The sequence below is a fragment of the Plecotus auritus genome (assembly GCF_963455305.1).
Source record: "Plecotus auritus genome assembly, chromosome: 13".
Taxonomy (NCBI): Eukaryota; Metazoa; Chordata; class Mammalia; order Chiroptera; family Vespertilionidae; genus Plecotus; species Plecotus auritus.
The window spans coordinates 15,688,111-15,710,266 of NC_137779.1; the positions used below are offsets into that span (position 1 = coordinate 15,688,111).

Here is a 22,156-nt window from a genome sequence, read left to right on the forward strand (position 1 = left end):
TGGCCACATAAGGTAGTGAGCTCCCTGTCTAGGGATGTGTGTAATTAGAAGTGGGGTGGTAGTGAGCCCCTTTGCAGCCCTGAGACTTCAGGGCTCAGATGTCCACCTTGACCCATCTCATTGGTCTTGCCTGCTCCCTAACACCAAATGTCATCCAGACTGGAGTCAGTGGTGACAGAACAGGAAGGAAGACTATGTCCTTGGGCATCTGAAGTCCTCAGTTCCCATGTCTGCAAAGGGCTTTTGCAGGGTTCCAGGAGGAGCATAAATGAGATGGCAAAAGAGTGGGGTGCAATGGATCTTAGGGGATGCCATATAAGTTTGGCTTTGTCTGTTGCCTTTGCTGATTATCAGCCAGACCCTTCCCCTTTCTGAGTTCCAGTTTTCCGCAGGGCATCAGTGCTCTGAGTCAGGATCAAGGCACCTAGATCTTCAATGCTGGGCTGTGGAGCTGATCTAGCCACTGCCACTTACCACCTTTTTTAAACTTCAAACAAGCGATGTAACTGCTCTGAGTCCTGGTGTCTGCATCTGTAAAATGGGATGAATGAAAGCTGTGTACTGAAACACTAGGTTTAGAGTGTTTAGCACATTGTTATTATCCTTAATATAAGTGCCATTCTTGTCATAGTTTGCTGAGTGCCCACTTTGGAGCAAGCTGCCCTAGGCTTCTGATTCTCCACTTTCCTTACACTCAGGTGCCCCAGGCAGTGGGGCTAGGGAGCCCGTGACTGCTTTTGTCCAGTTGGGAAGGCCCCATTCAGTGCCCTTTCCTGGCCTTTTGCTCACTGGCTCACCTAGTACAGATCAGGCTGGGCTAGCCCTTAATCCTTGGAGCCTGAACCTGCAGAACAGCCTCCAGGGTAGGCTCATAGGCTATAGTGGCTGGATGGGGCTGGGATGCCCAGTCCAGGGTCTGTTCTGAACATGGCAGGGATGTCAGGGTATCAGGATTACAGAGGAGAGGATGGCCAGGTCCAGGGCCCACAATGGATGGACCTGGGGTTGAGGGTGGGGAAGAGGACGACAAGGATCCAGCCTGAGGGGCGGGTCCGGAAGTGAGCATCCCTGTAGTGCTTCCAGCGAGCCTTCGGGTGGATAGGTTGCCCATAAGCTTCTGGAGCTCAGGCCGAGGCCCACGGGTCCTCGCGGGCATGAGCTCGGGGGCGGCTGCAAGCAGCTGCAAACTCCCGCGAGCGTCCCCAGGACCGGGATGCGTAGAAGGCTGGGAGGCCGTGGAGATCACAGATCCCCAGACACCGCGCAGACCTGAGGCTTGGCGCAGCTCTGGGGGCGGGGCGGCGGGAGGCTGCAGTCCCGGAGCGACAGCGCAGATAGCCAACCGTACCCCAGGGTGTAGCGCACTGCCCCGCCCCTCACCAGACAACCCAATGGCGAGCGCGTCAATGGTGTCAGAGGCGGGACCTGGGCGGTGGCGGCGGCGCGCGGGCGCGGCACCCGGAAGTCGGCAGCGGCGGAGGCGGTGAGTGCGCGGCTGGCTGCCTGGGCTGGTGGACTCAGCTCCCCGCGGGGCGGGCCTGGCCTCCGGGCGCTGGGCTCTGGAGGCGCGGGTGCAGAGGGGCGGGGTCGTACCTCCCTGCCCTGCTTCAGTTTCCCCTTCCTGAGGCGTGGAGTAGAAATCAAGCGGGCAGATCCGGGGAGACCAAACCAACCCCGGCTGACGAAGGGCCCCGCGCGTAACTGAAAGGCGTTTCTCTAGGGATCCCCGCCAGGATGGGATGCGGGGGCCACTGGCAGGCAGGGCTGGTCTCGCTTCAGGGAAGAGAGGCTGTCCGTGCTGGGAGTTGCGTGGTTACGGTGTCGGTCAGCTACGGAGCCCTGAGTCACGCTGCTGCCTCCTTGCGTCCCGCTGCGGGGCCAGCGGGGTGCAGCTGATGCATGTCTGAGTAGGCAGCAAATGCTGGGTTATCCTTTCGCCTGGACAAGGCCTTCCTGGGTGGCTCTGGTGGCCAGACCCTTCCCCAGGTCATCAGGGGTGGGGGCTGGCTAGAGCTGGACCCAGGGCGAGGCCTGGCCCCTTTGCTAGCATTTGAGACCCCTTTCCCCACCCTAACAACTTCCATGCTTCCAGGCTGCCTTCTAGGCCACAGCTAGAGGGAACCTTCTGCCCTTGGACAGGTCCGGGAGCCTCAGGCTCATCCTCCAGCGGATATATCACATGCAGGGTACAGGCCTGGCTTGTCCTGCTCCAGACCTGCTGACCACTGTTTTGCTGCTGCTGTTTGGGCTCAGCACCCTCTTCTGTGAGGCAGATGTGATGTGGTGGCAGCTGTAAGTGGTGTCTCCAGCTGGTAGTGCTTTGAAAGTGCTTTCTCACACTTGTTTGATGGTCCTCTGGGCAACCTTTTGGGGCAAGTGTTCATTGACCACAATGAAGAAAACTCTGGCTGAGAGGCAAATGGTGTTCCCAAGGTCACATAGAGTCAGGGCTGGGTCCTAGTGCCGCTGCTCCTTCTGGGTCTCTCCCCCAGGAGCCTTCCCGCATCACGTGACCTGTCAGGTGACAACTGGAGAGGATGGCTGTGTTGTGTAGGCAGGTGGACACAGCAGAGCCTCTGCCCCCCTCCAACCCTCTTCTCCAGGATCCCAGCGTTCCCGTGGGGCAGGGTGGTTTGCTCTGGGGCTCCCACCCTCAGGTTCCTGACTATTTACCATAGTCCTGCAGCTTCATGTTCTGATGTGTCCACATACTGCAGGACCTTCACACCAGGCCACTGCCTGCTCCAGCGTGTGGTGATGATAGTCCTTCCCTGAACAAAGGCAATAGGCCAGCCCCTCTGTTCGGCGGCCCAGCCCCTGAGCTTCCTTGGTGTTTTCATTTGATGACTATCATTTTGGTTGTTTGCCCATGGGTGCAGCCGTGTGCTGTGTTCTCGGACCTGGCCTCTGTAGGAAAGGGCAAGCTCTCTGAGGGCACTGCAGGTGGTGCATCTCTGTGAAGAGATGAGGGGACCCCAGAGCCTTTCTGGAGAGAAACAGCCCCGGGGCAGGGAAACTGGGAGGCTTCTAGAAGTGAGGCTATGTTGACACTGATACTCCAGTTCGAGAACAGAGTCCATCCTTTGCTAACATTTCAGTCGGCACGTGAGGACAGCACTGCCGAGCGTGGTGTTTGTTGGTCTGGACCATGGGGTTTGATGATGGGTTCTATGCAAATAGGTCACCCCAGAGCTACTGAGCTGCCCTTTCATATTATCAATGCAGCTTTTTTCTTTCTCTATCAACTTTCTATTTATTTATTTATTTATTTATTTAAATATATTTTTATTGATTTCAGAGAGGAAGGGAGAGAGAGAGAGAGAGATAGATACATCAATGATGAGAGAGAATTATTGATCAGCTGCCTCCTGCATGCCCCACACTGGGGATCAAGCCTCCAACCCGGGCATGTGCCCTTGACCGGGAATCAAACCGTGACCTCCTGGTTCATAGGTTGATACTCAACCACTGAGCAGGGCTCAACTTTCTTTTTAGATTGCAAAATAATATATGCACACTTAAAAGTAAAAAACCAACCCCCATCTCCTGGTGACTGCTTCTACTTGGGTTCATCTATTGAGGTCTTTAGGACCATGCCAACTTTAAGTGCTTGCTTTCATCCTCTTTTGAAGGGTTGGTGGGGAAGGTGGCCCCTTCCTCCTGTGTTAACCATGAAAGCCACAGGGGCCACTGTGAGGCCTGGCTGGCTTGTGGGGAAGCGAGTGTTCCTGCAGGAGAGGCCGAGGTGCAGGGGCCACCTCATGACTGGAGCATTCCTCAATGCTCACCTTTGTCCACTCCTTTGTGCTGCTCTTTGAACTGTGAGGGGACAATGACACGTGGTGTGAGGCTGAATCAGTGCTCCTAAAACATCTCAAATCTCTTAGGAGAGAGTATCACTGTAGAACATTTGTCATGGTGAAATGCCACTTAACAGGCAAAACGACAAAGTGTAGATCGAGGAGTCCTCAGGCCTTGAGTCGTGAGGAGGGTGGAGCATTGCAGCGGGCCGGCTGCTTAGAATATTTACAGACGTCAGGGCTTTCTCAGCCAAGGCCTGGGAACAGCGACACTGTGTTCCCATGTGTGTTTACCTCTTCTGCTGGCAACCGCTAGGAGGACTTCAGGCGGCATGTGCATGTGAAAAGAGCAGCTCCCTATGCTTTCCAGCCCTGCCCCTGGGAACTGTTACAGGGTGGGGAGGAGGTGCCTGGCTCTGCAGCCATCATGTGTGAAGCCTGAGCGATCCCATCCTCTGCACGGCTCCTCAAGACTAGATAGACAGGCTGGCTAGACTTAAAAATGTATTCCCAAATGTGTGAAGTGCTCGGCGTAATGAAATTGGACCTGACTCCAGGGACCAGTTAACCTCTGTCCAGAGCCTTAGCATGTGCAGCTGGATAGGACACTGATTTTTTTTAAATATATTTTTATTGACTTCAGAGAGGAAGGGAGAGAGATAGAGAGATAGAAACATCAATGATGAGAGAGAATCACCGATGGACGACCCCCCTGCTTGCCCCCCACTGGGGACCGAGCCCACAACCTGGGCATGTGCTCTTGGCTGGAATCCAACCCGGGACCCCTCAGTCCGCAGACCGACGCTGTATCCACTAGGCCAAACCAGCTAGAGCAGGACACTGATTTTTAAAAATATTTTTATTGATTTCAGAGAGGAAGGGAGAGGGAGAGAGAAATAGAAACATCAATGATGAGAGAGAATCATTGATCAGCTGCCTCCTGCACACCCCCTACTGGGGATCAAGCCCGCAACCCGGGCATGTGCCCTTGACTGGAATCAAACCCAGGAGGGACCCCTCAGTCCTCAGGCCAATGCTCTATCCACTGAGCCAGACTAGCTAGGGCCTGATTTTTTTTTTTTTTATGCTGATTTGATGTGAACCGGGAGATTCACTTTCCTGAGTGTCTCGCCCCCTTGCCTCTGTGTTGTGGCAAAAATACCTCATCATTCACTGGCGTTCGTCCCTGCCGTTCACTGCTACATTCTGACCTAGTATCTCCCCACCGACCAGCTGCCCTGTTTGCCTTTTCAGTTGATAAAGGGAAGTGATCCCAATCAGGGAGCAGGTCCCCTTCACCCCTCTGGCCCCGCCCACACCTGGTGTGACTTTGGTGTCAGCTTGTTGATGTGCAGAAGTCGCAGCAGCCCAGCAGTGTTTGGTCCCTATTTTGAGGCAGTTTGAGCCAGGGCTGGGTCTGTTCCTGTCCAGTCTCCTGCATAGCCAGTCGTGGGGAAGATGGGCAATGAAATCCCACCTGTGAGAAAACCCTGTGCATCACACTTGGCTGAGAAAGATGTGAAAGCACACAGCTGACCAGAGATGGGGCTTTTGCTGGCTGTGCATAGTAGGAAATTTTCCAGATGAGAGTGTGTTCCTGGGCGACCACAGACCCCGCTGACCCCCAGGAGCTGCTGGTTGTGCCAGCAGGAGGTGTGGAGCCTTGGGCTTGGGTACAGAGAGGCTGGGCCAATGAGCCTGCCTTTGGTGTGAGAGGACAGGTGTGCTGGGAGGAAGGGGAAGGGAGAAGCCCTTGGTGCAAACGCTGCAGGAGGTGGTGCTGGTAGGCACTGGGTGGGTGGCAGCAGTCAGTGCGTTATGCTGTTAGCCGCCCCGCATGGTGAGGCAGGCAGCCAGGTAGGGACTGGACCACCCCCAGCTGAGGTCTGCCGGTCCCCCTGCTGGGTCCTTCTCCATCCGGGCTGGCAGTGACAACGAGGCCCTGTCGGTGACTCTTTGGCCCCTCTTGCCTCCTCTCCCAGTGGCCTCCATGAGGTTGATGGCTCACCTTGCCTTTCACCCACCTGTCTGTGCTAGGTGCTGGGGTGGGGAGGAGCAGGGAAGCAGATCCTCACTGTTGGTCAGCAGGCTGTGGACCAGTCCATCACGGTGCCAGGTTATGTTCCCCATGGCCCTTGCCTGAGCCGCTGCAGTCATTGCTGCATCTCTTGGCATATCACTCTGACCTGATTTGGCCAGGCCTGCCTGCCTGTCATTTTCTCACTGCGCTCTTGTTAGAAGCCACACCGAGTCAGGTTTGAAGCTTGACTCGCTGAAGAGCCTGAGCCTTCTGACAGAGGCAGCTTACCTGGCTCCAGTTGGCTGTTGGAAATAGCCCTGTTGGCCCTCCTTGAGGCAGGAGAGGAGGAAGGAGGCGCCAGCTGGAGGGGGTGATTCAGAGGCAGGGAGTGAGCAGCAGGACGAAGCAGGCTAGGAGAACTCTCAAAAGCGCTATCAGCAGATGGGCTGGGAGTGCCTAGAAAGCTTCTGTGCTTTGTAGCCAGCACCAGCGCCAAATCTGCGACCCGTCCTTCCTGTGCTTCCGAATTACCAGGTGGTGAGACCAGGGCAAAGCCAGATGCGTCGCGCTGTGAGCTGGGAAGACTCCCACTTAGATAGGATGAGAAGCTCTTGGCTTTAGTTTGAAGAGGGTGATTTCCTTTTGCTTCACACTTCAGAGGTGTACCCGGGGACTCCCGGTGCATGTGGGAAGCGCCAGCCCTGCTCTACACATGTGGATCCGCCCCAGCTGCAGGTGGGAAGTGAAGCAAGGAAGGGGAGGGGCCTGTGGGCCGTGGGCCTGGCCGAGTGGGGGGGGTGAGGGATTGGAGAGAAAGGCAGTTCCTGATGGTCCCCTCCCCAGGGGCTGGCTTTCCTCTGGTCCTTCCCTCCCAATGACTGCGTTTTCGTCGAGGCTGCAGCCCTGGGCTCTGTGCCCACACCTCTGGCACAAGGCTGCCTGGAGACCCATTGGTGGCCTTTCCTTAGACCACAGAACCCTGCCTGCTACATCTGGAGGCTGATCTGCCACTCACTTGGGCCAGCGAGGACAGCGGGGTCCTGCAGCCGAGTCTCTATATGGCCTGTGAGCATCCGTGGCCAGACCTGTCCTTAGCCAGTGGCCTCACCTAGTGGCCAGGCATGCAGCTCAGGGAGGGACACGGTAGGTCCAGGCAGACATGATGGCCTCCTCCTCTGATAGTCCGGAGTGGCCCATCTTTAGTGAAACAGCCTTCAGAATAGCCCTTTGTCCCGGTGGGGCTCTGGACCTGTGGGATTTCAGTAAGGGTGGACTGGCAGGGCTCCTACCACTGACTGTGGCAGCCTGGGTGCCACAGACACCACCGGCCGGCCTTGCTTGGAGCATTCTTATGCCTGAGAGAGACCAGCTCCTCTGGGGTGAGGAGACTTGGGTCTTCTGTGTTGGACTATGGTCTGGTGGCAATGCTGGGAACCCTGTCAGCTGTACCTGGTGGGCGGGACACTTGGGGTCCTGGGAGGCCCAGCATGCTTCCTGTCTCCCTGCACTATGTTCTGGATGATTCTGCTGACTCATATCATAAGCTGTGTCTAACCTGCTGTTCAGTCCATTGCTGAGTTGTAGTTCACGGTTATCTATGCCGGCCACTTGGGAGAGTTCATAGGGGTGCTTTGTGAACCCCTTTTTCTCTGTGGATATTCCCAAGCTCCCTTTTTTCTGCAATCAGCGTGTGGTTAGTTGACGAGACGTGCGGGGATCTCTTTCTGCTGGTTCTTGTGCTTGGTGCTTTGCTCTGTTATGCCAGTGGTTGGCAAACTGCGACTCGTGAGCCACATGCGGCTCTTTGGCCCCTTGAGTGAGGCTCTTCCACAAAATACCACGGCCTGGGTGAGTCTATTTTTTAAAAAAATATATTTTATTGATTTTTTACAGAGAGGAAGGGAGAGGGATAGAGAGTTAGAAACATCGATGAGAGAGAAACATCGATCAGCTGCCTTCTGCACACCCCCTACTGGGGATGTGCCCGCAACCAAGGTACATGCCCTTGACCGGAATTGAACCTGGGACCTTTCAGTCCGCAGGCTGACGCTCTATCCACTGAGCCAAACTGGTTAGGGCATCGCGAGTCTATTTTGAAGAAGTGGCGTTAGAAGAAGTTTAAGTCTAAAAAATTTGGCTCTCAAAAGAAATTTCAGTCGTTGTACTGTTGATATTTGGCTCTGTTGACTAATGAGTTTGCCGACCACTGTGTTATGCGGTTCTTTCTGACTGTGTACTGCTTTGTGCTAGAAATTATTTGTGAGACTTCTTAGAGGTCTGGGGTGAAGATGAGAACTTTGGTTTGCTAGGTGCCCAGGAGCACTGCCAGTGTGGGACTCTTCAAACCAAGTCTTGGCTTGAGGGTTCCTGGACCCCTGGTGTGGCCCTGGCTCCACTCTCGGAGCTTCTCAAGGACTTCCTCCCTTGGAGGCTGCCTCTGCCGCCCCTGGCGGCTGTGGATATAGCCCACCCTTGCCCTCTGAATGTTGCTCTTCAGGGTTCCAGCTTCCCTTGGGGGGTTTCCTACGAGGTCCGTCTTGAGGCAGTCCTGGGTTTTGTCTTCTGTCCCTCACTCCCAGGGTCACCAGAGCCAGGTTTTCCCAGATGAGTCAGTGCCCCAGGACAGGAATGCCCCAAGCTCTGTTTTTTCCATCTCTGGATTCCTCCGTTCTCCAAGATGTTGGCTAAATTCTACATGACCAGTTAGCTCTTGGCTGCTTGTAAGATGTTTTCACATTCTCTCAAGCATTTTGAGTTTTTACCAAGAATGTTGGTTCCATCAGGCTGCCCACAAATATTGGGATGGTCAGGGCGCCCACGGGTGGGAACCCAGCCCGCTCCTGTCCACTCAGGCTGGTGGCCAGCAGCCCACCTGCTATGGCTGTACATCCCCTAGCACCTTGCACTTCTGCTAGTCACCATGGCGACGCCTCACCTGCACAGCTACAGGCTTTACTGAGGGCAAAGGTAGCTCCCTTGAGGCCCTTGCCTTGGCCCACGCCTGAAGGGGCCAGGAGGAACAGGAGGCAAGGGCTTGTGGGAACCAGTGGAGATAGTAGTGGAGTCAGTCCTTCCCTCCTGCCCGCCCCCCCCCCCACTCCCACCTCCCACCCCAGCCAGACCAGTGAGCAGAAGTGAGTGGAGTGGTGGGAACACCCTGGCATTGTCCACAAGGAGGCCCCAGGAGCTAGGCTGCCTCAGAGTAGCTCTCAGCTGAGGTTGTATTCGTGGTACAGCCTTGGGCCTTGGCCCCCCCTTGTCTCTTCTTCTTTTTTTTTTTTTTTAAATATATTTTATTGATTTTTTACAGAGAGGAAGGAAGAGTGATAGATAGTCAGAAACATCGATGAGAGAGAAACATCGACCAGCTGCCTCCTGCACACCTCCCACTGGGGATGTGCCCGCAACCAAGGTACATGCCCTTGACCGGAATCGAACCTGGGACCTTTCAGTCTGCAAGCTGACGCTCTATCCACTGAGCCAAACCGGTTTTGGCACCCCCTTGTCTCTTTACTCTGTGGCTGTAGCCCCTGCTGCCCGTCCACCTGCCCATGGGGTGCTGGCAGGGAGATGGCTGTGCAGTGCTGGAGAGCGTCATGCTGTTGGGCACATGACTGGCACATCTAGGAAAGGCCAGGAGCAGTACAGAGCTGGTTCTGTTCAAAGACCATTGCAGGTTTGGGACGGTGGTTCTGTTGTCTGCTGGTTACTGAAATCATTTTTTTTTCCCTTTTCCACAGACTGTGTAACCCTGTGTGAGCAAAGCCACCCTCAGGGACCCATGTGTATCATCTTCTTTAAGTTCGATCCTCGCCCTGTTTCCAAAAATGCGTACAGGTAACCCCTCACTCTGAGTCTGCCATCATCTGCTCAGCCTCGGGTGCCCCACAGTCCACAGCACCCATGTAGGTGACCCAAGCAGGAGAGGCATGCTGCTGCTGCCCAGGCGGGGGGAGGGCGGCCCTGGGACGAGCTGCACAGCCCGGCAGTGCCCCTCAGACAGGGGTCACTCAGCGTGGGTGCTGGAGGGAATACCTCTCGGCCGTAAAGACCCTGAGTCGATGTACAAATTGTACAAATATACTAAGACTCAGCCTCTAAAATTGACTGTGTGGACAGGACGGAGGAGTGAAGTGGGTCCAGGCAGCGGCACATCCCTGTGGGCTGACCAAGGACCAGGGGGCAGCAGAATTGGGGTGTGGGAGCCCCACTTGCACTGGCTGGTCTATGTTACCGGAAGGGGTCTGGGTAATGTAGTCAGGGTGCGGGTTCCTGTTCTCTTTGGGACTTGCCCATGTTGTTACGGAGGCAAATCTCCTTTGTTAACTAGAGAGAGAAAAGTGTGGCTTCTCTGTTTTGACCTGAGAGTTTCAGTCGTGCTTTCCCTCTTCAGGCTCATCCTGGCATCCAACAGGGATGAATTCTACCACAGACCATCCAAGGTGGCAGACTTCTGGGGCAACAACAACGAGATCCTCAGTGGTGAGTCTTTACTCGTGGTGGGTGGCCACAGCGTGGCAGGAAGTGCCAGCCCCCGACGGTTCTAGCAGTTACGGTGCTGCTTCCCTGTGTAAATTCAGAATGAATGAGTGGACCCTCATGGGTCTAATGGGGTCGGCTCCAAAGTCTCGGTCCTGGGACAGTGTTGGGCTGACCAGCCCCAGAATTGTCCACCCAGCACTGTCCCCGTGGCTTCATGTGTTGTGGATCCCCAGAAGAAGGAGCTGGAAGGGTCAGTTGGTTTTATTTGGATCCACATGTTCCCTGTGGACACGCAGTTGTATTGGTATGAGGTGCAAGTCCACCCTCTGTCACTCTGTGCAGCATCATAGTTGTGTGTGTGTGTGCACAGGGAACATGTATGTGCAGACACATGTGCTAATCTCTGCACACGTTTCTGTTTACATACAAGCACCCTTGTTCCAGTGAAAGCTGGTCTGAATTTGGGGAGCAGAGGTTTGGTTGGGGCACCTTTGGGTGGGAGCCTCATGAGGGGTTCCTGTGGAGGAGAAATGAAGGTGACAGCCAGGTCCCCTGCCCGCCCAGCCAACAGCCTCCCTGAGCCACTTGGACAGGGAGCAGTTCCTGCCCATGGGGTGGGCAGGGGTTTACTTGGAGGGCATGCAGACAGGTGTTGGCTAGGCCAGGAGTCCCTCTGCCTGGGAGCCAGGTGCCAGGCAAGCCCAAGGGAGCCTGGCAGAGTTGACAGGGTGCCCAGTGTGCTGGGCAGGTGGCCTCGCGGGCCCAGGGAGGCAGCGTGTGCTCTGCTCCGCCTGCAGCATCTAAAAGCTCAGCTATGGAGCTTCCTGTGTAGATGATGGTTGGGCAGTGGTGCGAGGGAAGCACTGCTAGACCGTCCTGGTGCGGTGTGACAGGAGGACAGGAGTGGGGGGGGACCAGGGCAGGGTGCTGTCCTGGGCAGGAGGTCTCGGAGGTGGTGGGGACTCAGGATGACTGAGTGCAAGAGGGAGGAGAGGCTGGGTCCCGGCCATCTTGGGCTAGGATAGAACAGAAGGGGGTTATGGGATAGGGCAGGCTATGTGTGTCCCTGCTGCACACAGGGAGGCTGAAGTGTGTGTGTGTGTGTGTGTGTGTGTGTGTGTGTGTGTGTGTGTGTGTGTGTTGAGGGGGCTTGTCAGGATGAGTGGAGTGAGGGGCTGTTGCCTTGGGGTAGAGTGGCAGGAGGCACCTCTCAAGGATTTCTGTAGATGAGGTTTGGATGGAAGGTTAGACTGCCTGGGCCATCCTGGACAGCTGGGCTCCATCCTACCCTGGTACCTGGGCCGGCACCCTGCCCCTGAATCAGTGCCAATCCTGGCTGGGAAGCTCCAGCCACTCCAAATGGTTCATCCTTTGTAGTGATTTGGAGGAGGCCGCTGGCATGCTGATAAGGAGCACCTGCCTAGTGGAAGGGTGGCCTAGCTGCAGCACAGTGCCGGGTGGCCCAGTGGCTGCTGCACGCAGCTTAGGGGCAAACACACCAAAGTCAATGGAACAGGCAGTGGGTGGGTGCGCTGCAGGCCTGGATGTGTACCGGGCTCCTACTGAAGCTCTCACTGTGAGGGTCCTGCGCTTTCTGCCCGAGGAGGACAGCCAGCCACCCTTGCACCAGGTGCAGGATGAGGTTCCGTGATGGAGCTGGGGCTCTGCTCCCAGCCCAGTGCCAACCCAAGCTCCAGGATGCTGTTGGCATCAGTTGGCCTGAGGGGTGGAGCATGAGAAGGGCATCTTTCCAGTGTCCTGCTGCCCCGCCCTGTGGAGTCAGATCCCCTGTTCCAGGGCTGTGGGATGAGGTTCGACTGCCAGGACGCAGGGAGAGGGTGGGTCCTGCTGGTGGTGATGCTGGCGTCTGTCCAGGGCTCGACATGGAGGAAGGCAAGGAAGGAGGCACGTGGCTGGGCATCAGCACTCGCGGGAAGCTGGCAGCGCTCACCAACTACCTGCAGCCGCGGCAGGACCCAGATGCCAGGGGCCGAGGTACCATGGGGCGGGGGCGGGGAGCTGGGGGCTAGCTTAGGGGAGCAGGGGCTGGCTGGGGGGTGGGCCTTGGGGTGGGGGCTTCCTTGGGCATGTGCAGAGTCAGGAGGAGGAGCTAGAATGGGGAAGAGGGCATGTTTCCTGGGTCCTGTAATCCACTGGCTGGCAGTCACTGTGGGCACCACCCTTAGTCTGGCCCACATGACACCCATGACACTGACCTTTCACGTCTCTCAGGGAATGTGCTTCAGACTTGTCCCCAGGCCATGTGTCACTCTGGCTGTGTGTCATTGTCCCCAGCTGTTCAATGTTTGCAGAGCAGATGCCCGTGGGAGGATAGTTCCAGGGACACACGTTGTCCCTACTAAAGCCTTTCCCCCTCATGCTGGACTTCCATATGGAGGCATTATGGAGGAAAACTTTTTTTTAACCAATAAAAGCAGAGTCCTCTGTGTCTACCTCCTTGGCTGTGGGGTTAGTGAGGTGTAGCCAGCCCACGCGGGGCCATCCTTCTCCCCAGGGAGGGGGCTAAGCCTGCTGCCTCAGCCATGTCTGTTCCCTGCTCACAGGTGAACTGGTGACCCACTTTCTGACCACAGACATGGACAGTTTTTCCTACCTGAAGAAGGTCTCCACAGAGGGTCACCTGTACAACGGCTTCAACCTCTTAGCAGCTGACCTGAGGTGAGTCTGCTGCGGGGGGCGGGGGGGGAGTGGGGGGGTGGTGGCAGCCCACTGAGTGCCCCCACAGGACTGGGACTGGACTCAGCAGGGAGTAGGTGCCTGCCCCGCTGCTCAGCTTGGGTGCCGTGGCATCTGTGGCAGCCTCTCTTAGTCGGCTTGGAGAGCGTCCCGAGGGCTGAGCCCCTCCCAGACCCATTGCCGTGGGGACTTGGGAAGCAGAGCTTCGCAGTGGGGCTTCCTGTGATGGTGTGAGGGCTGTTGGCTCCTGCCATGGGGGAACTGGAGCATGACTGCAGGGCTCTCCTAGTATAGGGCATGCCCCCGGCTGACACCCGCCCCTCGGCCCCAGGTCCTCTCCCCATGCCTATGGCTGAGGAGCCCCCTGTTTTGGGACCATGCCTCACTTGCACTGCTCTCTGGGAGGCAGAGGTGCCCCAGGCTAGAGAAGGAAGGTGCAGGCACAGCTGGCAGTGGTCCTGGAGCACTCTGGGACCCCATGGGGATAGGCCTGTGGAGATTGCCAGTCAGCGAGGGGTCTGCACCATCTGTGGCCCCTATACGACCCTCTCTGCCCTCCTGTTCACAGCACAGAGAAGGGAGATGTCTTCTGCTACTATGGAAACCAGGGGGAACCCGAACCCATTGTCCTGGCGCCAGGTGAGCCTGCCTGCTCTGGTGAGTGGTGACAGGGTGGGGGCTGCTCCTATGGGGACACCTCTGTACTTTTCAGAGACTAGGTCCCGGTCATATTTCTCCCCTGGAACTGCTTTTTGGCTGTTTGTGTACCTTATGGCCTACATGACAGGCTGCCTTCAGCTTAGGCCGCCTCCCCCCAGCGCTGAGCCTGAGACTGCCCTGAGAAAACGGGAAACTAAAACTAAAAGGCTGGCACAAAAGGACAGAGAGTGCCACCCCATCCCACTCCCAAATTCTACGCATTGACCCAGAGGCCTTTGTGGAAGCATCTGGAAACCGTCTCCATGATGCCCTCAGTTCTCAGTGCTAGCGACTCTGTGACTAGAGATGCTTGTTTTTCGCTGGATTGTTGCTTGGAGGAAGTTCTTTTCACCTACATCCTATTGTTTCATCCCCGAGCCTGCCCTCGCCTGGTCCATGTCACTGTCTTTTTAATAACAGTTTCACTGAGAAATAACCCACATGTCATAGTTCCCCCATTTAAGTGTACCATTTAGTGGATTTTCATATAGTCACAAAGTTGTGCAGCTGTCAGTATCACTGCTATTCAACATTTTCATCACCTCAAAAAGAAACCGTACCCATTAGTCGTTGCTCCCTTCCTCCTCTTCCCCAGCCCCTGGCAACCACCAATCTACTGCCTGTCTCCGTGGCTTTTGCTGTTCTCACTTAGCATGCTTTCAAGGTTCATCCACGTTGTAGCATGAATTAGGTTTAATTCCTTTTTATGGCTGAGTTATATTCCATTGCATGTGTATCCTACATTTTGTTTCTCTCTTCATCCCTTGATGGACATTTGGGTTTTGTTTTGTTTTTTCTACCTTTTGGCTATTGTGGATAATGCACATCTGAACATTTGTTACAAGTTTTTGTGTGGACACATGTCTTCCATTTCTCTTGGGTATATAATTAGGAGTGGAATTGCTGGATCATAAAGTAACTGTTTAATCTTTTCAGAAACTGCCAACTGTTTTCCAAAGCAGCTACACCATTTTACATTCCCACCAGTATACGAAGCTCCAGGTTCTTCACATCCTCACCAAAAGTTGTCATTGTCTATTTGTGTGGTTTTTTTTATTATTATTACAACCATCCTAGTGAGTGTGATGTGGTATCTCATTGTGGTTTTGATTTGCGTGTTCCTGTTGGCTAATGATATTGAGCAGCTTTTCGTGTGCTTAATAGTCATTTCTATATCTTCTTTGAAGAAATGTCTATTCAGATCTTGAATTGGATTGTTTGTATTTTTATTATTAAGTTGAAGTTCATTATATATTGTAGCTTCTAGTCCCTTATCAGATATATAATTTACAAAAATTGTCTACCCTTCTGTGAGTTTTCTTTTTACTTTCTTGTTGATCAAGAAAGTTTTGAAGTGCATTATTATAAATTGATGATGTCCATTTTATATTTTTTCTTTTGTTTTTTTGTGTGCTTTTGGTATCATAGCTAAGAAATCATTGCCTAATCTAAGGTTGTGTAGCTTTTCCCCTATACTTTCTTCTAAGAGTTTTAGCTTTTACATTTAAGCCTTTGGGACATTTTGAATTGATTTTTGTATATGGTGTGAGGTAAGGGTTCCACTCCCTTCTCTGCATGTGGCTGCCCAGATGCCCAGTACTATTGATGAGTGGCCTTTCCCGTCACTCCTGATAGATAAAGCACAGTGGTACTCTTGGCTGGTGGCGTGACTATGGGGGCCTGGCAAAGCCAGGGCTGTCTTCCTTGGAAGTTGCTGAACATGGCCTAGGTAAGTCATGCCATACTTAGTCAAGATCTTGCCTGGAAAGTCTGGTAGCTGGAGAGGGTGGTGACTCCCCGTCCTCAGTGTATCTTTCAGGATGCATGACTCTGAGCTCCACTACCCCTGCTACCTGCTGTAGCCTCTCCACCTCAAGGCCATGTCTCTCTCTCTCTCTCTCTCTCTCTCTCTCTCTCTCTCTCTCTCTTTCTCTCCATGAGAAACCCTCTGTGTGTGTGTGTGTGTGTGTGTGTGTGTGTGTGTGTGATGCCTTCTGTTAACCATCGAGAACTTGTTCTGAGAAACTTGTGTCAAGACCTTAAGGCTCCCCCAGCCAGGGTCCCTGCCAGCATGTAGAGGAGGCCCTGCCCGTGCCCACTAAGTGGGGCTGTCATGGTGTGGTGGGTTCTCTACCTGCTGATATAAGCCAGGACCGATTTGGGGCAGTCACCCTCCTGGCCTCTGGTTGTGATTTTCCCACCCTTGACCTGCTCAGGTGGACCCACACATTGAAGCCTTTTCCTAGCTTAGGGAGGGATGAGAGTGAGATGGGGAGGTGGTTTCCCCTTCCCTTTGCCCAGTTGGATTTCAGGTTGTTTATTCCTTGTTGTCAAGGCCGTTTGGCCTCTGTACCTTGCAGTCTCCTATTGGTGCCCTACCATGTTGAGTTTTCCACCTCTTGCCATGCGGATGGTTGGGAATACCCATAGAGAAGATGCTGGAGTGTGGGGCAGCCTGGCTTCAGTGCCCCCAGCTGTATCCTGGCACCTTGCCTGGTGCTGGGTAGGGTAGGTGGGTGGGAGCTTACCCTAAAGTCAGACAGTGGGGCCTTTGCACTGGTGGCCTGACCCCTCCCTGCAGGGACCTATGGGCTGAGCAATGCGCTGCTGGATACGCCTTGGAGGAAGCTGTGCTTTGGGAAGCGGCTCTTCCTGGAGGCTGTGGAGCGGAGCCAGGCACTCCCTAAGGATGTCCTCGTGGCCCAGCTTCTGGACGTGCTCAACAATGAGGAGGCGTGAGTGGGTGGGTCCTGCTGGGGTGAGCAGAGTGTCTCCCCATCACTCTGGCCCTGGGGCAGAGAGGCAGGCAGTCTCTGCCGCCCTGTGAGGCCCATGGAGGTGACTGGGGCCAGCTCCTCAGCTGAAGGAGAACATGACGGACATGCTGACATGCTGTCCTCTGCCCCCTCCCACCTGTCCCTGTGGACAGGTAAGGTTTCCGACGGGGCCCTTTGAGGATGGGAGATGGGGCCATCGTGGGCTAGTGTGCTGGGAAGCTTGGTGCTTTCGGAGCTTGATGTGGGCTTGGGTGGTGCTCACAGGAGCTGGAGGCTCCCCTCTGTTTGCGCACAGGAGCTGTGGCATAGAGGCCCACCCAGATATTACCAGGGGAGAAGCTGTCTCCAGCCCAACTTCCCTGAGGCACTTCAGAGGTCTCTGCATGGAATGGCGTATTTCAGCCATCCCAGTGGGGGTAGGGGTGTGTGTCAAGGTGCTGGCCACACTACTTTCCTTCCACACAGCAACACAGCCCACACATCCCTCCTCTGCCCCACTCAGGCCAGGCCAGTATCCTGCCCAGATGCCCATGGCCTCTTAGAAGAGCCGCCCACAGCCTGCCTCTCGCTCCTCTCCCCTACAGCCCCTTTCTGCCCCGGCTTCCCCTCCCTCTCCTCTTTGAACCATGAACCAGGGCACAGCCTCAGCACAGCCGACCCCTCAGGGAAGCCCTACCTGGGCCGGCCTGGTCACTGTCTGTCATCCCTGCTGGCCCATGACAGGCCCTGGCTGCTTTTATTGACAGCTGTGGTGGCCAACAAGCTGCAGGGCTTGAGTGGGCTCCTGTCATGTGGAGAGATGCCCATAGGGCACCTCTTGGCATAAGCAGGAGCATATGTGGCCAGGTGACTGCATCTCTCAGCCTGGCCCCTGCCCGCAGCGCCCCCACTGATCCAGGCCCCACTGAGAGGAGGAGGCAAGCTTGCTCCCGGAGTGGGTTCTGTCCCCCTGCATAGGACCCTGCGCAGCTCTGACCAGACAGACCCCAGGCATTTTCAGGTCCAGTTGAACCTTCCTAGCACTGAGCTCGTAAGTGCTCATGTCCTCGGAGTCTTGAGTCCTGGGTCCTGGGTCCTGGGAAAGCTCCTGGTGGCTCTGACAGGAGGTGCTGTCCTAGTAACCGCTGTCTGGTCGCCTAGGCCCGGCCACGGAGTCCTAAGTGAAAGTCTTGACCAAGATTTGAGCCTTTGAGCAGAAAAGTGCACAAAATAGACCTTCCAAGGCTGGCGAGGTCCTCAGGCATTACAAGGCTGCGGGCGGGCAGTGGGGATGGTGGGGTGGGGGAGGTGACCCCTCCTTTGTCCTTCCAGGCAGTTGCCAGACCCAGCCATCGAGGACCAGGGCAGGGAGTATGTGCAGCCCATTCTGAGCAAGTATGCGGCTGTGTGCGTGCGCTGCCCAGGCTACGGCACCAGGTATGGAGGGCTGCTGGGTGCATCTGGTCCTGTCTCACCAGGAACCTGGCCTTACCCGAGCTCTGTGGATCCCAGAACCTCTGCCTTATCTAGAAGTGGATGCCATTTCAGCTCAGGGGGCTGTGGGGTGAGCAGATGCCAGCTCCCAGGGGTGCTGCAGACCAGGCACAAGGCCCCTGAGGCTGCCATTGCTTCCCAAGAGGGAGTCCTAGGCTGCCCCCTACCCTCTTACACAGCCACAAGGGGGCCAAGATGGCATTGGGCAAATCCCTGTCAGCCTGGAGGTCCCACTGTCTGGCTCTTCCCTTCACTTGCCTGTGTCCCTGGGCCTTGTATGTTCTTTGCAAGGTCACCTCAGCCTGGGATGTTGCCGTATCCCAGGAAAGGTGAAAATGTCTCAGCCGCAAGATGATAATGTCCAGGAGGGAGAAGCTGTTGGCATGGGTATCTGAATTCCTTTCTTGTCTTCCTCCCTCCTGGGTGTGAGGCTGGGAGTCCTGGCCTGCCCACGTGGCTCCATCAGAGGGCAGCCCACATGCTGTACTTAGAGGTGGCCGGGATGCACAGAGGAGGGTAGGTTGGGGTCCAGCCAGATGCGTTAGGAGTGCTGCTGCCACGTGCCTGGTTCCCTGGCCTGGAGGTGGAGCACAGCCTCATGTGCAAGCCACGTCTGCCTAGGCTCAGCTTGCATCAGGCCCCAGGGGCACCAGCCTTGTGTCAGGCCGGGGACCTGCAGTGACTGTGGTGGATGAGCTGTGCCCTTGGGGGCCCATGGCTACCAAGGACTCGGGGAAGAGGCGTTCAGGCCGTGACCAGTACTGACTAATGTCAGGGTGATGTCACACATATACCTGGTTTTTGGATTCAGGTTTGAGATTGAGTGAGCCAAGCCTCTCCTTTCCCTGCAGGTGGGAGAGGTTAGGTTATTGCTGCCTCCCAGGAGGATGTGTGCCAACCTTGCTACAGTGACATGACTGAGGCTCTGCTGATGCTGAGGGCGTCAGGCAGGGAAATGGGCCTGTGAAGTCCTGGTGACCAGCTTACCGAGAGAGTGGCAGGCCCCTCTGAGTCTTCTGTCCCTCAGGAAATGACCGTTTCAAGCCCTCTGGCTAGGGGAGTGGATGGTGTGAATGCCTGGCACTTAAGCTCCCAGGCCCTAGGGGGGTTGCACGCCTGAATGGCAGTCTTTCTGGCTGGGCGGCTTTTTCCTTGGCAGGGGCATATTTCCCTCAAGCCCTCCTCCATCAGAGGCTTATTGTTTTTTTAGTAAACCACATGCTCATGTGTACTTGGTATGTGAGGCAGAATGCCAGGTCTACTCCCTGTCTGGTTGCATGGCTGCTGGGTCCCACCTTGACTGTGGGGAGGGCCAGGCAGGAGGAGAGGTGTGTTGAGCATTTGGAACAGGGTAGTGGGGGAGGCAAGGGAGGGCACAGAGGAGTTTTCTAGGTGAAGAGGGCTAGTCCCCAAATAGTTGATAGGTTGGCCACTTGGAAGAGCTGAGTGTGGCCGAATGTCCAAAGTTGTGCTGGGCCATTGCCTGAGAGCCCAGGGCTCACCCTGGTGAGAGTGGTGGGTGGTTGGAACTTGTACCACAGAGGGTGGGAAGGGAAGGCTGGGGGTGTGTCAGAGTGGAGGCAACAGGAGTCATCAAGCTTCATCCTGGGGCGTCAGCCAGGGAGCTCCAGGCCCCACCAGGCTCAGTGCCCAGCTACCCCAGAGGGTCACTCTACTTCCCAAGGCTGCTGCTCATTTGTGACCTGCCTCTAGCCATGCTGAGTGCCAGCACAGGCCCCAGGTGTGGTGGACTTGCCCCTTCTGCCTCAGATCTGACCCCAGTTGGGGCTCTGACAGGTGGGCAGGGGCTGAGGGCAGCGGGCTGAATATGGGCCCTGTGCTCTCTTTCAGAACCAACACGGTCATCCTCGTGGACGTGAATGGGCATGTGACCTTCACAGAGCGCAGCATGCTAGACAAAGACCCTTCCCGCTGGGAGACCAGGACCCACGAGTTTAGGCTGCAGAGCTAAGACCTACCCCTGAGTGCAGCCAGCAGGCTCCTGTAAGACCCTGCCTTGAGGACTGGAGGCGAACCTTCCACAGCACATGCACTGCCTGTGTGTGACTTGGCCATCATCCCTCAGGACCAGGGCCCTCTGATTTGTGTGTGATCTGTCTGTGTCCCTGTATCCAGCTCGAAGTCCATCCTTATGCCAGTGGGAGTGGCAAGAGTCCCACAGCCAGGTCAGGGGCAGGTCCAGGTGTGCCGTGCATGTGTGAATGCACCTGGCCCTGCCCCCTCCCCATGCATAGAGACACCCACGCAAGGCACATGCTTACATACATACCTACAGGTGTACAGGCACACATGTACACCCGTGGGGCACACACACACAGGCACACACAGGCACAGGCACAGGCAATAGATGTGTGCACACATGCTGGAACACACACACGCTCCCAGGCATACACACACATGTGCTTGTGCCAGACAGGCAGAGGTGTGCCTCTCACACCCACACTCACTTCTGTCCAGTGGGTCTTTGGCTTTGATCAAAACAACAGTAGTAGACCTTTGTCTAGAAGTGTCCCCTTCTCTCCTGGACATAGTCCAGTTCCTGACAACCAGACCTGCTTTTGGAGGACAAACAGGCCACATTTGGAATGAGGAATGAGGAATGAGGAATGAGGAAGAACCAAGGAAAACCTTCTCTCATAACAGAAGCACCGTCTGGTTGGTGGATCCAGTGGCCCCGTGTGCATGGGACTGTCCTGTGACTGGAGTCCTGCGTGTGCTGGGCACCCAGCAGCCTGTCAGGCCCTGCCTGCCCACTGGTTGTGGGTTCTGGGCAGGCCCATCTCAGCGAGGGGACACAGCCAGCCCCTGCCCATCCCTCCTCCTTAAGCAAATCAAACTTCACAGGAATCTGTACTTGAATGTGAGATGTTGACAATAAACTATGGTGAGTCCGTGCATTCCACGTGCTTAACTTGTGTGATGGGGACAAATGGAGCTGTTGTGTGCGAGGGGTTGGTGGCTGCTCTCCGGCCTGCAGGAGCTCCTGCGGCATAGATGCTAGTACAGGGCTCTTTCCACTTTCTCCTTTGCTCATGGTAAGGAGAGCACTATGCAGGTCCTTTGGCTGATGCTGGGGTGCGAGAGAGCCTGTGTGTATGGGATATAGTAGGTGCCAGTGACAGGGCCTCCTGAGCTAGGCCGAGGAGCCAGGGATTTATCCAGGTTCAGTGGGGAGCCCCCGAGAGCCCCCTGAGGGAGCAGTGTGGTCAGACCTGCACTTGGTGTGGACTGTGGAGTGGGTTTCAAGGTAAGAGGTGGATGGAGTCTGTCTCAACCCCAGGACCAGGGTTTTGGGCAAGCACTCGGGAGTTCCTATCCCCACTGGGGCCAAGCATAAGGGGGTCCCACATGTCCAATGCCCGGACCCAGGCTTCCCCCTCCTCCTCCGTAGCCAACCCCCAACTTGGCCTTCGCAGAGAAATGAGATCTTATGGGTGTGGACCTGCATCAGGCCCGACTGGGCTGCTCATCCCTTCCTCCTCAGCCCTCAGGGGTCTGATGCCCTCCTTGGCTCACGGTGAACTCAGAAGAAAAGTGCTTGAGCAGAGCCAGGCTTGGAGGGGGCTTGCAAGCCCATGCCCCCAGGCCCAAGAGGAAACTGGCCCCATGTCCCTGAAGTGTCTGGCTGAGCTGACACCCTTTATCTGCCTCAGCCGGCTGCCCCACAGCGTGGACCAGTGTCCGCACCAGCATCCACCCTAGCCAGGCCTGCCCACCCTCGTGGGGCACCACCGGGCACCACTGAAGAGCCTCCAAAGGTATTCACCTCTGCCCCAGGGGTGGGCATCAAGGGAAAACTTCCCACCTGTGTCATGGAGTCCTCTGTGTCTACCCTGGTCAGGGGTCCCCAATAGCCTGGGTCCCCGGAGGAAGAGGCAGCTCAAGGTGTAATTCTGTGATTGTTAGGGGTTGAATTTTGTGCCCCCAAAAGATATGCTCTAAGCCTAACCCCAGGACCTCAGAATGGGACCATATTAGAGGTAATCAAGATAAAGTGAGGCCATTAAGGTGGGCCCTAAGCAAATATGGGCCCATATTTGTCCTTATAAAAAAGGGGAAATTTGGACTGCACACAGGAGAATGCCGATGACTATGCTGCCACACACCAAGAAATTACCAGAAGCTGGGAGAAAGGCCTGGAACAGATCCTTTCCCGGCACCATTAGAGGGCACGTGGCCCTGCTGTC

At 55.7% G+C, this 22,156-nt stretch overlaps 1 protein-coding gene across 9 annotated transcripts; it reads left to right on the plus strand.

Annotated features, from left to right (window-relative positions):
- Nucleotides 1-1,441: 1,441 nt before the first annotated feature.
- TANGO2 (transport and golgi organization 2 homolog) lies at nucleotides 1,442-20,877 on the plus strand. Of its 9 annotated transcripts, none has more exons than XM_080650273.1 (9): nucleotides 1,442-1,483; nucleotides 9,561-9,657; nucleotides 10,214-10,302; nucleotides 12,178-12,297; nucleotides 12,867-12,981; nucleotides 13,568-13,638; nucleotides 16,280-16,433; nucleotides 17,787-17,891; nucleotides 19,800-20,877. In XM_080650273.1, exons 2-9 carry the CDS (start codon nucleotides 9,602-9,604, stop codon nucleotides 19,918-19,920), a joined length of 831 nt encoding a protein of 276 aa, XP_080506399.1. In that variant the 5' UTR covers nucleotides 1,442-1,483; nucleotides 9,561-9,601; the 3' UTR covers nucleotides 19,921-20,877. The 9 variants fall into 9 exon arrangements, with proteins under 9 accessions (XP_080506399.1, XP_080506398.1, XP_080506404.1 ...); XM_080650272.1 differs by having other exon boundaries at nucleotides 13,568-13,656; nucleotides 19,800-20,867; XM_080650278.1 differs by having other exon boundaries at nucleotides 13,568-13,656; nucleotides 17,791-17,891; nucleotides 19,800-20,867.
- The last annotated feature ends 1,279 nt before the right edge of the window (nucleotides 20,878-22,156 follow it).

Coding starts and splice junctions, on each gene's coding strand:
- TANGO2 (XM_080650270.1), top strand. CDS start 6,504: ATGTGGGAAGCGCCAGCCCTGCTCTACACATGTGGATCCGCCCCAGCT. Junction 9,658..10,213: donor GTTTCCAAAAATGCGTACAG/GTAACCCCTCAC, acceptor TTCCCTCTTCAG/GCTCATCCTGGCATCCAACA. Junction 12,298..12,866: donor CCCAGATGCCAGGGGCCGAG/GTACCATGGGGC, acceptor CCCTGCTCACAG/GTGAACTGGTGACCCACTTT.